General features: G+C 40.3%; 1 protein-coding gene across 1 annotated transcript in view; it reads left to right on the forward strand.

Moving 5' to 3' along the window:
• gad2 (glutamate decarboxylase 2) overlaps window positions 1–18042 on the forward strand; it is a 101217-nt gene that overhangs the window by 60346 nt on the left and 22829 nt on the right. Inside the window, exons 7-8 of the mRNA XM_072254430.1 lie at window positions 8112–8227; window positions 14537–14616. Of these exons, the coding sequence (XP_072110531.1) occupies window positions 8112–8227; window positions 14537–14616 (196 nt within the window). The remainder of the gene's footprint in view (window positions 1–8111; window positions 8228–14536; window positions 14617–18042) is intronic.

Consider the following 18042-nt stretch of genomic DNA (forward strand, 5'->3'; position numbering starts at 1 on the left):
GACTGCCATCGAGAGTGTTTTGTCTAGCTGCATCATTGTGTGGTGCAGAAGCTGAAAGGCATCAGACTGCAAAACCTACATCATCATCATCATCAGGTGCCGTGCCCAGTTTGAGCTTTGACTGCCATGGCCCACACACTCCTGTTTCAGGTCAAGTGGATCAACTCCTACAGAGATTAGTAACAACTGCTGACAGGGTTACTGTGATCTCCCTTGCCCCTATTTGCAACATTTACTGGGAGCATTGCAGACGAAAGGCCTGAAGCATATTTGAAGATCCGTACCAGCCATTCCCCAATCTGTTTGACCCACTAACGTCAGGAAGGAGGTACAGGAGCATCAGGACTAGGACTGCCAGACTGAGTAACAGCTGCTTCCCTAGGCTGTGAGACTAATGAATACCCTGCTATCACCAATGTCTCGTCACAAGGACAGCGAGATGTCTACTGTTTACTGTATTGTTTATTGTTTGCCTGTGCTGCACATTACATGCATTTTGAATTATATTTTAATAACTTATTTGTGGTTATACTTTGTTTTATGTGCCGTGTGTGCAGTATGTTTTATGGGTGCAGCGTGGTCCTGAGGATTGCCCTTTCATTTGCTGTATATATGGTATGCATAGTCTGAGGACCATAAACTTGAGCTTGAACCTTGCGTACTGCATAACGGCAGCTGCTGGACCAGCCACAGAATGATGTGTTCTATTATCTCCATCAACTTCATCAGCATCAACAGAGCACTTCTGTAATGAGCTCTTCGGGCCTTTGCTGGACGCTGGAGAGCATTGGACTCTGAGGTTTTAGAGCATCTGAATTAGTTAATTGTTGTTTAATGGGAGTCATTAATCGTTCAGAGCTCCTTGTGTTTTTCTCGAGCTCTTTGTAATGCGGTTTCCTGGTACTTTCTGTATAAGCTTTTAAGTTTACTTAGATCGGCTGAGGGATTCTGTGTTACTTGTATTATTTAACCGATGCCCAATTAGTGCTAATCACAGGGTCCTAGTTTTGAGACTGTTACTTCTCACTGCGTTGCTTAGCCGAGCCACCGATGTCCTTTTGAAAGTATTATGAATAAACTCTCATTGCCATCTCTACTTCGGAGTTTGTCTTTCCTCCGTATTTGGGTTCCGATATTGCCAGCACACATCACAACTATTGCTATAACATCAACGACATCACAAAGCCTAGCCTTCATGGACAATGCTTCTAGTTAACCACCATTCCATCGGAACTCGAGTCAGTACAGTTTATGGGCTGTTCTGAAGTCTGAAATAATTGGCCCCTGTAAAAGACTTCTCGCTTCAGCAAGTAAAACCAGGCCTGGATTGATGAGACTGACCAGGAGATCAAGAGCTAATTAACCCCAAACATGACCTGTTCCTGAACTGGAAGCTCCACTTTGTCTCAAAGGAGAGACAGCTCAGCGGTTATCTGAAAGTGAAGCGGATGCTAATACAGCTGGGGGCATCAAAGATCAGAGTTCAGTTCCAGTGATCTCTGTGAGGAGTTTGTACATTCTCCCAGTGACTGCATGGGTTTCCTCTGGGTGCTCCATCTTCCTCCCACAGTCCAAGCAGGTGCCAGTTAGTAGGGTAGTTGGTCTTTGTAAACTCTCTTGTGATTAGGCTCGGGTTAAATAGGTGTGTTGCTGGATGGTATGGCTCATTGGGCCACAAGGGACTGTTCTGCACTGTATCTCTAAATTTAAAAAAAACACCTAAGATTGGTGGAGATGTTGATAATTGCCTAAGAGTACAGATGGGCATAAGTCAGCTGGAAATTTGGAAGAGGTACAAGCGGTGGAATTTAACCCAGACAAGCGTGAGGAAATGCAACTTAGCTTGTCTAATGCCGGCTGGAAATGCATGGTAAGCAGCAGGGAGCATTGATATGGAGGGGGACCTTGGATACTAGTTCATAGCTCCTTGAAACTGATGATGCAAGTGGATAGACTGCAGAAGAATGTGTTTACTTGCTTGCCTTCATAGGCTAGAGTATTGAATATAAGAGGAGGGACATCATGTTTCATCTGTTCAAATAGGCCACACTAGAATATTCTGTGCAGTTCTGGTCTTCCCACTCATGGAAAGGATTATAACACTAGTAAAAGTGCAGAGGAGGTTCACCAGGGTGTTGCCTGGAGTGGCCACAAGGAGAATTTGAATAGGCTGGCATTGTTCTCACTGGAATACAAGAGGCCGAGAACCAAATAAATATTTATAACATTATGGGAAGCATAGATGGGTCATAGAATTGTTCCAAGAGTAGGGGAGTCTGAAACATAAAGGACATAGTCAGAATGAACATATTTAAAGCCAATCTGAGGGACAACTTTCTCTCACAGATGGTGATGGGTATATGGAGCAAGCAGCTGGATGAAGTGGTAGAGGCAGATCCAATGGCAGTGTTTAAAAAGCATTTGGAAAGGTACATGGTTAGGAAAGTACTGAAGGTATATAGGCCACATGCAGGAAAATAGGATTAGTGTAGGCAGGCATCATAGTCAACATGATGAATGGGCTACAATTCTACACTACAGAGACTGTATCCCAACTCTACTCTCCACTCACTCTGTTGGACACCACTTGCAACAGCCTTGGAATAGCCTGCTGCTCCCACTCAGTGTCATCCTCAGTCCTAAGGCACTATCTAAGGATGAGAAGGAAGACATATCCCTTTCATTTTTCTTACCCATTGACTGGGATAAGTGTACAACATATCCATCACATCTTTCCAGAGTTGATTTTCACCAAGTTTTCAACCATTCCTTGCTAGTTGAAACACTCAGAACAAATACAGTATCTACAGTATATTTCAGACTCCTCGACTCTTGGAACAAGCCTGAGACCTATCTATGCCTCCCATAGTGTTATAATATGGAATATGTAATAAACTATCAAACCAAATATATAGCATGAATGTGATTGAACATGAATCTATGATCAATGAGGTTATATCTGAAATCAGAATGCAAAAATATTTTGGTTATTTCATCTGAAATCCCAGTTGTCTTACTTTATATAGGTTAGATGGGGCAGAGCCTAGGGAGAGGTGTAAGTATTGAAGAATAGTACAGAGAAAAGCTGCAAGGTTTTCTTTCATTTACTAATATATTAACAATTTTCCAGTATTGTGTTCTTGAACACAGAGCTAATTTCTCTGCCTGGAAATTACAATCCACTAAGACATATAGGTCTCAAGCTCACAAATACAATTTTATCATCTCCTGCACGTCCGTTATTTGAACAAGCAGTTCACGCTGATTTGCTCAACAATTAAAATCAAAGTAATTTGTTTCTAAGATGCTCTGCCTTTATACTTGAGCTCCTTACTGAATTAATTCTGGTTAAATGCTCATTAAATAGATCTATGGTTATAACATATTTCATGACAGGCAAAAAAAATCTCATCCATTATTTTCTGGATTATTTTGGTTCAGTGGCTATCAAGAATTGTGCTCGACTATTTGTTTAATAACTGCAGGTTTCTAGGTGAACTTAATTTGCAGAACAAAATGATGCAAATTCTTCGCTTTGCAAAACCACTCTAAGTTAATGGTTCAGCATAAGGCTTCTCAGTCCAAAATATTAACTTGTTTTCTCTTTCCGTGGATGCTGCTTGAATAGCTGCGTTTTTCCAGGATTTCTGTTTTTGTTAGCATAATTTAAGAGTTAACTGGTTGCTTTGTTGTGTTATTGGACTTATTCATTGTTGTATACTAATTTTCAACCCGGGATATATTTGCGCAAGAAGACTTTTTCAAGAGGTTCCCATTTATTTCTGAAAAACTGTATGGGAATGCTGCCAAGATTCAGGAAGTTGCTGTAAACTGTTACTTCCTGACTGAAGCTGGATAACTCTTCATAAATTGGAAGAGATTATTCGGGGATGGATTGCAATAGTTAGTTGACCACAGATTTTCTCAGGCTTTTCAGTGCATCGTCTGGTTTCTCCTATCACCTTGGAAGGTCAATAACTATTTTGAAAGCAGACAGCTGACCCAATTGAATGTGAACACGAGGAATTCTGCAGGTGCTGGAAATTCAAGCAACACACATCAAGGTTGCTGGTGAACACAGCAGGCCAGGCAGCATCTGTAGGAAGAGGTGCAGTCGACGTTTCAGGCCGAGACCCTTCGTCAGGACTAACTGAAGGAAGAGTGAGTAAGGGAGTTGAAAGTGGGAGGGGGAGGGGGAGATCAAAAATGATAGGAGAAGACAGGAGAGGGAGGGATGGAGCCAAGATCTGGACAGGTGATTGGCAAAGGGGATATGAGAGGATCATGGGACAGGAGATCCGGGGAGAAAGACAAGGGGGAGGGGGGAAAAACCCAGAGGATGGGCAAGAGGTATAGAATGGAGATCAGTGGGGAGGGATGGGGGGGATGAATGGATATCAGTGGGGAGGGATGGGCCACCACTAAGTCCATCTTTCCCTCCCCCCCCAGCTTTCCGCAGGGATCGCTCCCTCCCTTCCAAAACGTCGACTGTACCTCTTCCTAGACATGCTGCCTGGCCTGCTGCGTTCACCAGCAACTTTGATGCCAATTGAATGTGACATGTTTTGAGTGAAAATCCAGCAGCTGAACCTTTGTTAGATCATGGTACACTTGTAGACTTAAACAGGGAAACTTTTAACTTGCTACAACTGGAAGTAATGAGGCTGTGAAGGAATTAAAATGGACTGACAATATTATATTACCACTGTAGGTACCTACCAGTGAGCTCTCCTTAGGTCCTAATCCAAAAATGTTACACAGTCCATGGATATGCTCAGAGTGTCCACAATTGTTGCCATTCCTCTATGCCACCATAGCATGCCCACAACTTACTGACCCTAACACATATATCTTTGAGATGTGGGAAGAAACTGGAGCACCCCGAAAAAACACACGTTGTTATGGCTTAAAACTCCTTACAGACAGGACAGGAACTGAATCTGGTTCGCTGGTATTGTAACAGTGTAACGCTAACCGCTATGCTACTGCGCCAACCAGTAGCCCATTTTAATATGTAATTTAGGATTCTAGGAACCTGAGTACCAGTTTAGATCAGACCATTTTACATATGTACCCTGCACCCACCAATCAGTCAGAGGCCTTAATGACAAAACTAATCTGAAGTGAGTTTAATTTTTGGAATTTTTTGTACTGGGAATTAAGGAACATACGTTTTCTAATTCTCGCTAAAATAATTCAAGCCTCAGGTGTCTTGGTAAACTGTCACATCCCTTCCTCTCAATCAAGACCACCTTCCACATAGCCCCTCACTCAAACCACACAAACTTACTTTGCTACTAAGAGAAAACCAAAAAACTACAGATACTAGGATTCTGAAATTAAGACAGAAAAAGTTAAATAGCCGTAAAATTAACTTTTTTTTCCTTTCCACTGATGCTGTGTGAGTTACTGAGAACTTCCAGCAATTTCTGTCGATCTTATTCTGAGCTAGGATGCCCAATATTGATCAACCTTAATCAGGTGAGCTGAATTGTGAGGCCCATTTTTTCCCCTGTGACTTTCAGGACAATGTAAATGCAGCAGCCTCAAACTCATAGCAGTTTCTCCTGTAAGAGCGTTGATGGCAGTCAGGCAAACTTCAGAAGAGCAGCTAGAGTTAGCAACTGAGATCAGGAGTCATACCTGCCTCCCTTGTTCCCTTAGAACTTTGCACGATTGCTTTTAATTGGTCATTAATTTCATAGAACATAGAACATAGAAATCAATAGCACACTACAGGCCCATTGGCCCACAATGTTGTGTCGACCATGTAACCTACTCTAGAAACTGCCCAGAATTTCCCTACCGCATAGCCCTCTATTCTTCTAAGCTCCATGTACCTACCTAAGAGTCTCTTAAAAGACCCTATTGTATCCACCTCTACCACCGTTGCTGGCAGTACATTCCACACGCCCACCACTCCGTGTGAAAACTTACCTCTGGCATCCCCTTTGTACTTACTTTCAAGCACCTTAAAACTATGCCCCTTTGTGTCAACCATTTCAGCCCAGGGAAAAAGCTTCTGAATCTCCACACACTCAATATACACCTCTATCAGGTCACCTCTCGTCCTCCATCTCCCCAAGGAAGAAAGGCCAAGTTCACTCAACCTGTTCTCATAAGGCATGCTTTCCAATCCGGGCAACACCCTTGTAAATCTCCTCTGCACTCTTTCTATAGTATCCACATCCTTCCTGTAGGGAGTTGACTAAAACGGAACACAATACTCCAAGTGGGGTCTAACTAAGATCTAATATATTTTTAACATTATCTCACGGCTCTTGAACTCAATCCCATGGTTGATGAAGGCTATCACACCATACACCTTCGTAACAGCACTGTCAACCTGTGCAGCAAGTTTGAGTATCCAATGGACACGACCCCAAGATCCTGCTGATCCTCCACATTAATGCTATATTCTATCTTCATATTTGACCTACGGAAATGAATCATTTCACACTTATCTGGGTTGAAGTCCATCAGCCACTTCTCAGCCCAGTTCTGCATCCTATCACTGTCCCACTGTAGCCTCTGATAACCCTCCAGACTATCCACAACACCACCAACTTTATTTCTCACAGTTTTTTTTCTTTTACTATCAATGTCAAGTGGAGGGTTAAATGGAAAATAAAACATAGAGAATGAAACTTGCTACAGAGCAAGAGCTGCAATCTATCAGCTGATTACACTGGACAACAAAAATTTCCCTTCCTGAATACTTTTGGGTGCATCTTATGGATTTTTGGCTGCTGATCATGAAAATCACCATGAAATTTCCCTATCGTGCACCATTTTTTTTCAAATCACCTGTATTTGTTATTTCAATTCATGATTCAAGTCAAAATAACTGATGCCAAGATTAAGGAAGGCATTTTTGTTGATCCACAAATCAAACAGGTCACCAATCACAAGTAATTCAAAGTACTTGTAGTGGAACTGGAGAAAGCGTGGAGGTATTCAAAAATGTTGTTGAAAAGTTCTTTGGCAACTACAGAGCACCAAGCTACGTGCAGTTGGTTGACAACATGCTTCAAGCATGCAAGACCATGAAGTGCAACATGACACTAAAGATTAATTTTCTGCATTCCCATTTAAACTTCATCCCTGCAAATCCCTGCTGTCAGTGACGAGCTTGGTGAAAGCTTTCACTGGGACATTGCAGTCATAGGGAAATTGTATCAGGCAACTGGAATCCATCAATGCTGGCTGATTATTGTTGGATGCTTAAGTGAGAAGCCTCAACCACTGAGTGCAAATGAAAATCATCAACAAAACACCTTAAGTTTAGTTGAACTATTGTAAAGCGTCAGCACCATTATGCAATTAAATGTATTATATTGAATAGAAGTTAATTTCTTGTTTCTGCAAGTTCCTTCATGATACAAGAAGTCTTCAGTTACATTTGTATTCAGCTTCAAGTGGTCTATCATAAACAGAAAAAAAATTCTGAGGAAGCAACACTTTCGAAAAAAATTTGTTGTCCAGTGTTATATATATTTAAAGCAGAAAATACTGGAAACACTTTGCACTCCAGGCAGTATCTGTGGAAAGAGAAGCAGTTAACTAAATCTCACCCTTTTATTTCTTTTATTCTAATCATCTATTTTTGCTAATGAAAATTAACTTTGTTTTCTCCCTTTCTCAATTCTAATGAAGTATCTTGGGCCTGAAATATTGACTGCGTTGTCCTTTCCACAGATGCTGCCCGAATCTGCCGAGTGTTTACAACATTTTTTTGCTTTCATTTCAGAATTCCAGCGTGAGCAGTTTGATTTTCAGGAGAATATAAATCTTAAAAATGACAATTCAAGAGGTTGGCTGCATAGAATTATTAATGTGTCATCTGTATATTTTATGAATGTCAGCAATACTCTTGTGATAATATTATTTGAAATTGATAGGTCCAGAAAACCATGCCACTTTATCGAAACATTTACGATAAGGATTATAATAGAACAAAGTAGCAGAAACAGAATTCAAGCAAAGTCCAATCAAACGGCAGCTGATATTTTCTGTTAAAGGGAGTTACTTATTGGTTCAACATGTCAGATAAGGATTAGCATTCTTCCACATCATAGTAAAAGCTGAATGTGTCTCATTTTCTGATTTAGGTGGAGCAATATCAAACATGTATGCCTTGCTAATTGCACGATACAAGCTGTTTCCTGAAGTTAAAGAAAAAGGAATGGCTGCCCTTCCGAAACTAATTGCCTTCACATCAGAACACGTATGAATTTCATTTTTCTTATTCTTGTTGAAACATTGTATAGATAGTGATTGTGCATATATAGTCAAGACCTTTTAAGGAAGAATTGCATCCCATTTTAGAGCAACACACAAACTGATGAAGCATTTCAGACCAAAACATTGACTAATTATTCATCTATATAGATAATGCCTAACCTGCTGAGTGACAACAATATTTTGTGTGTTACTCTGGATTTTCAACATTTGCAGTATCTCTTGTGTTTATCCCAATTTATCATTTTTAATGTTTCCGGTTAATTTAACATTAATAAACATTTGGACAATAATCTAATATCCATCTAAGTATCTATATGGTGTCTATCCATTACCAGCTTGTCTTCTAATTTCTACAGTAAAGCTGCTGTACTGATCCTGGATGTTGTTGTAGCACTAAAACAATATCATATCAAAGCCCACTATCATCGAGTCAGAATTATACCACACAGAAAAAAAGCATTTTGGCCCATACTTCTCCATCCCAACCAAGATGTACAGTATATTCAAGCTAATCCCATTTCCCAGCCCTTCAAATTGTTGTCATCCATCTACCTGTCCCCATATTACTTAAACATATCTAATGTACCAGCCTCAGCCATTTCCTCTGGCAGCTGGTTCTTTATATCTATGGTAATCTATTTAAAAAATTGCTGCTCAAGTTCTTATCAAACCTTTCACCACTAACCTTAAAACTATGTCTTCTGGTTTTTGATTCCCCGACTCTGGGGGAAAAAGATGCTAAACCTATCTATGCTTCTCATGATTTTATATACCTGTATGAAATCACCTCTCAGTCTCCCATGCACAAAAGAGTAAAGACCTAGCCTACCTAACACCCCACCCATTACTCAATCCCTGGCAATATCCTTGTAAATCACTTTTGCACTCTTTCCATTTTAATCACATCCTTCGTATAATAGGATGACCAAAATCAACGCAATACTGCAACTGTAGCTTCCCCAATGCCTTGTACAATCACAATATAACCTTCCAGCTTCTGCAATCAATGCCCTGATTGATTAAGGCAAACATGCCAAGTGCTTCTTCACTACCCTATCTACCTACGGCTCCACTTTAACAAAACTGTGCATCTGTATCTAAGGTCTCTCTGTTCCACAACAGTAATCAAGGCCCTTCCATTTCATGTAAGAATCTTACTTTGATTTATCCTTCCAAAATATAGCACTTCCCAGTAATCTGAATTAAATTCCATTTGCCATTCCACAGTCCATCCGCCCAGCTGATCACGATCCCATACCCCTCGTCTCTATCTATTGCACTACCGATTTTAGTGTATTCTGTAAATTTATTAATTAGTCCTCGTAGATGCTCATCCAGTTTATTAACACAGATGACAAATAACAATGGGCATAGCACCAAACCCTGGGGTGCAGCACTAGTCACAAACCTCCAGTCTGAGAAGCATCCTTCTCTGTTCACCTTCTGTTTCCTACCATCCAGCTAATTTTGCAGCCAGTTTCCTCACTCTCCTTGGATACCATGTGTTCTAACCTAACAGAGCAGCCAACCATGCGAGATCTTAACGAAAGCCTTACTGTTGTCCATATCAACTACGTCTAACACCCTGCCCTCATCAACTTTCTTGGTTAACTCATCAAAAATCTCAATGAAATCCTTAAGACAAGATCCTATGCACAAAACTGTGCAGGCTATCCCTAATCAACCTGCCTTTCCAAATGTAGGTATATCTTATCTCTCAGAATAATTCCCAGCATCTTAGCTACCATGGGTGTTAAGCTAATGAGTCTATAATAACCAGGTATATCCTTACAGCCCTTCTTAAATGAAGGCATAACATTTTGCTATACTTTCATCGTCCTGCATTTTGCAGGAGGATGGCAATATTGCAATATCTCAGCAAGTGTTCCTGCTGTTTCTTCTCTAGCTACCCTTAGTGTTCTTTGATATCCCTCATCCAGACATGGAGATTTGCCTGCCTTCATACATATTAACACATTCAGCACATCCTCTCCTATAATATACATTACTCATAAAGTATCTCCATTAACATTGCCAAGTTCCCAACACTTCACCTCTTTCTCCATGGTAAAAAATTCAGAGGAGAAATAATCATTTAGAATTCTGCCCTTCTCTGGTGGCTTCACACTTAGATTTCCATCTTGGTCTTTGAAGGGCTGTGGCTTCTTCCTATTCAATATTTTCTCCTTAATATACTTTCAAAATCTCTTGAGATTCTCCTTAATTTTCTCTTCCAAACACACCTCTCATGCCTCCTCTTTGTCTCTTAATTTTCTTCTTGCATATCCTCCAACATTTTCCATATATTGGATTCACTTAATCCAAGTTGTCTATGCCTGATCCAAACTTTCTTTTTCTTGACTGGAGTTACAATATTCCTTGACATCCAGGATTTCCAACTCCCAGCCGCTTTGCCTTTTGCTTTAACAGGAACATGCAGCCCTTGAACTCTTGCTATCTCAAAGCCTCGCACTTACCAGAGATCTCTTTAGTTACAAGCAAACCAGTCCAATTAAACTTTGCCAGTTTCTGTCTAATACTGTCAAAACTTTCCTTTCCCAAATTCAGAACTCAAACCTGTTCCTTTCTATAACAATTTCAAAACTAACAGAACTATGGTCAACGGTCCCAAGGTGCTCCCAACCCATGATCTCAGTCACTTGCCCTTCCTTACTTCCCAGGAGTAGATCAATCTATGCTCTGTTCGAACACATGAAATTTATGCAATGTAGGACCCCTATATACAGTTTGAGGAACTTTTCCTGAACACGTGGAATAAATTTCACCTTATCAAGACATCTATCACTATGGCATTCCCAGTCAATGTTAGGAAAGTTAAAATCTCTTATGGTGATAACCCTATTATTCCTACAACTCTCCCCAACCTCCCTGCACGTGTGCCACTAATTTCTGAAGATTACTTGGTGGCCCAATGTGCAATCCCAACATGGTGATCATTCCCTTCTTATTTCTCAGTGCCCCCATAACCCTCACCAGATATTCCTTCATTAAAAATCATCTCCAATAACTGCTTTAATCAGAAAAGCAACTCTTTCTCCTCTCTTCCCTTCACCCGTCTCAGCTGAATCTTTGATGTCCCACAACATCAAGCTACCATTCCTGCCTTTCTCTTAACCACGTTTTTGCAATGCATGTAGTAACCCATCCCACATACTTATCTATGCCCTCAGTTCATCCGCGCTGCCTCTCGCATTAAAGTAAATACAATTTAATCAAAGCAACATTCCTCGCTCTTTGCTATGCTCCTTGCTATCTTGCCATTTTTGCTGTCCTTTCCAATACTACTTTGTCTCACTTCTACTTAGGATTTCACCCAAATGGCAACTCAGTTTAAGCCCTCCTTGACAGCATTGGCAACTCTGCCCACAAAGATATCTGCCCTCCAGTTGTAACTCGTCTAATAAACATTAATATTTTGCCCTATGACTGGATAAATAGCAAGCACTTCTAGAGTTATTATAATTGTTTACTTTAATACCAAAATCATATATTATTGAATAGGTGATCAAGTTCCCAATAAAGAATAATACTACTAATTGATTGCTCTTCACCATCAGAAATATCATTTACACTGCTTATCAAGGCAGGAATTAATTTTAAGTTACTGCTTTCTTCATACAATGGGTCAGAAGTGAATATTAACTGAGGTTTCTTTTTTGGTGAAACTTTTTTACTTTGATGTCAGATCTGTAATATATCTGCTGCTAAGTTATTACAGATCACACTGTACAAGGAAAAAATTCTAGATGACGATAAAGAACTTGGTACATATTTGAATTCTACTGATTGCAGGTACAAATGTGCTGAAACAATTCGGTTTCTACATATCATCTGTCAACACTGAAGTCTCTGGATAAGAAGGTTGAGAGTTCTTGACCAAATCCAGAATAGCACTGTAAATTTGAAGCTAACTATCCAGTGTGCAATCAATAACATGATGTGCTTCCTTCTTAATAGCATAAAGGCCCTATTATTCTAAGCCAAGCGTTCCCAACCTTTCTTATGCCATGGACCAATACCATTAAGCAAGGGGTCCCAGTTTGGGAAACTCTGTTCTAACTTACACAAAATGCTGGAGGAACTTAACAGGTGAGGCAGCATCTATGGTGAGGAATAAACAGTCAACATTCAGTCCAAGACCTTCATCAGAACATGATGAATTGCCTCATCACAAAATATTGACAGTTATTCATCTCCATAGGTACTAATTGTCTTTTGAGTTCCTCCAGTATTTTGTGTATGTTGCTCTGGATTTTCAGCATCTGCAGGATCTCCTGTCTGTTATTTTAAGGAAAGGCAGAAAATCCTGTGGAGATACTTATCAGGTTAGACAAGTATCTTCCAAGTCTGGAAAGAAAAAAAAACATATAGCTTATAGTAGTAACACCTTTTGTCAGAGCTGGTAAAATGAGAAAGCAAGTGATTTAAATTATACAGAGTGAGATAATGGAAAGAACACAGGGAATGCCTTTGACAGGATAGGAGCCAAGTCTGTCGAAGTGACATAAGTGCTGCTGGTACCATCTAACAGTCGTTGATAAATGTTTCTAACTCATGTCTGATTTATTTGGAGGAGTGTAAATAGAGGGAGACAAATGAAGGATGTAGAAAGAAATCAGAACCGGTTGGCTAAGAAAACACTAAGCCTGCATTTCTCCATTCCACCCCCACCCTGACCTTTTCTCAAATACTATTATAGTGAAACTCGGGGTAAACACCTCACCATCTGTCTTGATATGCTGCAGACCTCTGTACAATGCAAGTTCAACAATTTCAGATCAGCAGCTTTTCCTGTTTGTGCCAGAATAGACCAGCTCTACCTGTAACATCAACACAGTTTTTCTCAGTCCAGATACAGTGCCTATTCTGTTGGCAAATTCCAACGTACACTTAATTTTCTGATTTTCAAAAGCTGCTGTGTTCTGCACTTCACAATTCTGGCATTGTGTTTGGTTTCTATTATTCTTACTCATCTCCCGTTTTAACACTCTTCCAAACACAACAGCATCTCATGAGCTTATAAACATATTTCCCTCTCTCTCATCTTGCATCAACGTGGACAAGCTCCATCATACCACAGACATTTTCTCAGTTCTCCACACTCTTACCCCTCTCTTTAACCTCAAATAGCCTGTTTCTATTTTCACTTTTTCTGTTCCATTAACATTTCTTTGACCCAAAGCATTAACTGTAATTTTTTTTCACAGTGCTATCTGACCTGATCAGCACTTCCAGAATTTTCTATTTCTGTTCTATGAGTTTAAGTAACACTGGACAAATTTAAATTGAGATTATTTGAATAGATTTGGATTAAATACTAAATTGGCCTTACTCTATCATTACAAAGCCTAGGAAATGGACTTGTTGCTTATAAAACTGAGTATGGATTCGATGGGTCAGTTGGTCGGTGTCCATATGGAAATTGTCCCATCTCATAGAACATAGAACAAAGAACATAGAATAGTACAGCACAGTACAGGCCCTTCGGCCCACAGTGTTGTGACGACCCTTAAACCCTGCCTCCCATATAACTCCCACCCACCTTAAATTCCTCCATATACCTGTCTAATTGTCTCTTAAATTTCACTAGTGTATCTGCCTCCATCACTGACTCAGGCAGTGCATTCCACACACCAACCACTCTCTTGAGTAAAAAACCTTCCTCTAATATCCCCCTTGAACTTCCCACCCCTTACCTTAAAGCTATGTCCTCTTGTATTGCGCAGTGGTGCCCTGGGGAAGAGGCACTGGCTGTCCACTCTATCTATTCCTCTTAATATCTTGTATAATATTTCCTCTGTCAAGATTCCTTTGTATTCTGTTGAAGTAGTGTGTGGAAGTTGACCCAGTGCTATATCCAATATTTATGAAGTAATCACAAAGAAACAATGGAGCTGATCATTATCAGAGTCTGATGTGCATAAATTAGCTGTCATGTTTCCTATTTTACAGTGAGTGCTTCAAAATGATTCCATTGGATCTAAATATTTTGCATATTCTGGGGTCATGAAGGCACCACCTCAATTCAAGTTTTGCTTTCATCTTTTCTCTTCATAATATTGTGGCATTCAATAAAATGATTTACATATAAGAATGGCCACTTGAAAAAGCACCAAATGGTTTGCCATGTTCCCAGATTGAGTACAAAATCAGTATCTTCTGAGAAATGAAAGGCAAAGAATAAAAGGACAAAAATACCTCAGTTTTTTCTGCTTTGTAATTATTAGGATCCCTTTGATGTGTTTTTCTCTTTGTGTGCTGATTCTTACAGAGCCATTTTTCGATAAAGAAGGCAGCAGCAGCATTGGGGATTGGGACAGATGGAGTGGTTCTGATCAGGTGTGATGCAAGGTAGGTTATTTTACATACTGCCTTCCACTCCTCAAGCAGCAAAGCCCTGCTTCTGCATTCAACCAAATTAAAGATCTCTGCTGACACACAATCTGCATGTGAAATTGCTCAGAGCTCTGACTTGTAGGCAGCACAGCAGTGAAGCAGGCAGAAGGTGACACAGCAGGTTATGGAGATGCTAAATTCTGGTCCAGTCTGCCCTCTGTAGTGGAGGTGAAATATTCCACGACACTATTTTGTAGAAGAGCAGAATTCTCCCCACCGTCCTGGCTAATATTTATCACATAGTAAAGGCATCCGTTAGTCTTGCGAGACCATGGATCTGCGCCTGGAAAGTCTTCACTCTCCAGGGCGCAGGCCTGGGCAAGGTTGTATGGAAGACCAGCAGTTGCCCATGCTGCAAGTCTCCCCTCTCCACGACACCAATGTTGTCCAAGGGAAGGGTATTAGGACCCATACAACTTGGCACCAGTTTCATCGCAGAGCACTATGTGATTAAATGCCTTGCTCAAGGACACAATACGTTCCCTCGGCTGGGGCTTGAACTCACGACCTTCAGGTCGCTAGTCCAATGCCTTAACCACTTGGCCATGTGCCCACCCGTATTATTTATCCAAAAACAGAACCTGCTGCAAACTACAATGTTTTCTTTTTTTTATTTAAGATTTCCAGAATCAACAGTTTTTTTTCAGATTTTCGTCGATAGAACATAACTTGATCACTGTTGCAATTGTGGTTGGTAGTCATTGCGAACATTGGCTTTTGATGAGAGTGCAGATGCCTACATTCCATAGTATTTTGTTGGTTTTAAAGGCACTTGGAACAGCTTCAACTCACAAAGGGATTTATATTAAGGAAATTCAGCTTCTCCTTATAGCACATGCCCTCATGGCCAGATGTGAATGCAATACTCTCGATACAGCCTAACCAGTGTTTTATAAAGCTGCAAAGTAACTTGCCAGCCCTTCAATTCAATGCATCAACTGATAAAGGCAAGCGTTCCATACACATTTTTTACCATTAAATTAATGCTGGCTCCCAGGAAACAAACTCATTAGTTCCATTCCCTTCCCCTTATTTCCCTATACCCTTGAAAACTTGTTCTGTCTCTCAGGCCCATGAGTTCCCCTTTTTGCCATTAACCTAGCCAGGATAATTTTAGGCTTATGATCCTCGGTGTTTAGAAGAATGACGAGTGACCTTATTCAAACGTGTAAGATCATAGGAGGATTTGACAAGGCATATGTTGAGATTAATATTTACTTATTTTATTTATAAATACAGCATGGAATAGGCCCTTCCGGCCCTTCAAACCACACCGCCCATCAACCCCCAGTAAAACCCTAGCCTAGTTATGGGACATTTTACAATGACCAATTAGCCTACTAACCGATACATCTTTGAACTGTGGGAGGAATCTGGAGAACCTGGAGAACCCAGAGAAAACCATGCATTCCATGTCGAGGACATAAGGACTCCTTACAGATGACGTTGGAAATTATCTCTAAACTCCAATGCCATGAGCTGGAATAGCATTGTGCTAAGCCGAACGTTACCATTCATTACTGGAGGGCTTACAGAGAAAGAGATACAGCTGAAAAATAGGGAGGGGTGAATCATTTATAATTAAGGTGTACACAAAGGTCTTCTGTCAAAGTCATGAATCAATCCAACTCCATAAATATAAGATGATTTCTCTAGTTGCGTTGCTTGAATGTTTGCATCAGAATTCTGGTTTTTAAAAATGCTTGCATTTTCTGTTGCTAGGTGCTGTGAGACCTATCAATCTCTGTTTGAGAGACAGATGATCCTTTGTCCTTTGTGATGTATTTGGCTCATCAAGCGATCAATCACATACTTCTATGTGTGAGCACCAGCTTCTTTAGCCATTGCAAAACCTAAGATGAGCACAGTGCAAATGAAATACTATAACATGAATAAATGCCTGCAGAATATAGGGTGTAATAAATGGGAATGAAGGCTAAAAACGCATGGGGCTTGTGATAAATTCTGTGCTACAATCTGTAGTTTTGTATGAACCTACTGGCCACAGGGGAGTCATTATCTCAAAATGGATGAAAATTGTAGATAATGACTCTTATTTCATTAACTGTCATTGCAAATCACCATGGCAACCAATTTGAGTCAGATACTGGCTTGTTGGTCAGGGATACAAGATTGTGAATATAGTCGTGCAAGAAAACTAATTTTAAAAGCCAGGAAAAGCCCAACTTGCACAAGGCAAAAACAGATGTTGGGTGGTCTCCAAAGGCACCACGCGCAATGAAACAAGCTTAACTGGTAGAAATACTTCCACTGGAACAGCCATTTTACTCTAGAAATATAATAAACATTGGACCCAGAAAGCTTGGCAAGAGTGAAGGTAATGAATAATTTCTAAACCAAATAGATACTCAGGGCAATGTTTCAATTGGCAGGGTCATATCTTGATTATGACATTTTGGCTCTTCATATAAATGTTTTTGGAATGATAATATAGCTTTCAGTTCATTGTAAACACTGTTTTTAGACAAAAATTGAGTATTGATAGAACTGAAGTAAATGTCAAAGGTGCTGTAAAAGCTCAGTACTCAGGAGCACCGTAAACTGGCAGCAGGGATAGGATATTTGACCCCTCTAACCAGCCCCACTGTTCAATAAAATCATGACTGATCAGCCCAGATTTCATCTCCTCATTTCCGCATCTCTACCAGCTCCCAATAAGCCTCAATTTCCCGATCTAACTCCTGTTTAGAAACTTAAAATGATCTGGTCTCCATTACTCTGATAAAGAACTCTAAAAGTTCACTGCCCTCTGTGAGAAGAAATTCCTATGTGTACCTCAGTTTAAAATGACCAGCCTCTCAACACTGTTGCTTCATTCAAGACTTCTGCGCTAATGAAAAGATCTGGACGTAAAACCTGCCATGCCATCTTGAAATTGTTCATGTTTCAATAAGATCATCTAAACTCTATAGAATAGAGACAAACCCGTTTATCCTCTCATCCCAGCAATTAATATACTGTGAGAAGAACTCAACAGGTCAAGCAGCATCTGTGGAGGCAAAAGGATGGCTGACATTCTGGACTGAGACCTTGCACCAGGACTGAGTGTAGAATGATGATAGTCAGTATATTGTGCGAGGGAGGGGTGAGACAGAAGCTGGCAGATAATAGGTGGACACATGAAAAATGAAGAAGAAGCAAAGGTAGATGGAGCTAAGTGTGGGAGGGGTAGACTTAAAGGCTAGTAAGTGACAGGCAGAAACAGATAAGCAAAGAATGATGGGCAGATGGAGCTAGCTGGTAGACAGGATAAGAAAGGTAAATCTAGGGAGCAGAAACCTGGGTAGATGGGTGATGGACAGATGAAGCAACTGTGTGGCTGGGCACAGTTCAAATTCTGTCTATAAATCTGATGACACA

This window comes from Mobula birostris, chromosome 3, assembly GCF_030028105.1.
Source record: "Mobula birostris isolate sMobBir1 chromosome 3, sMobBir1.hap1, whole genome shotgun sequence".
NCBI lineage: Eukaryota > Metazoa > Chordata > Chondrichthyes > Myliobatiformes > Myliobatidae > Mobula > Mobula birostris.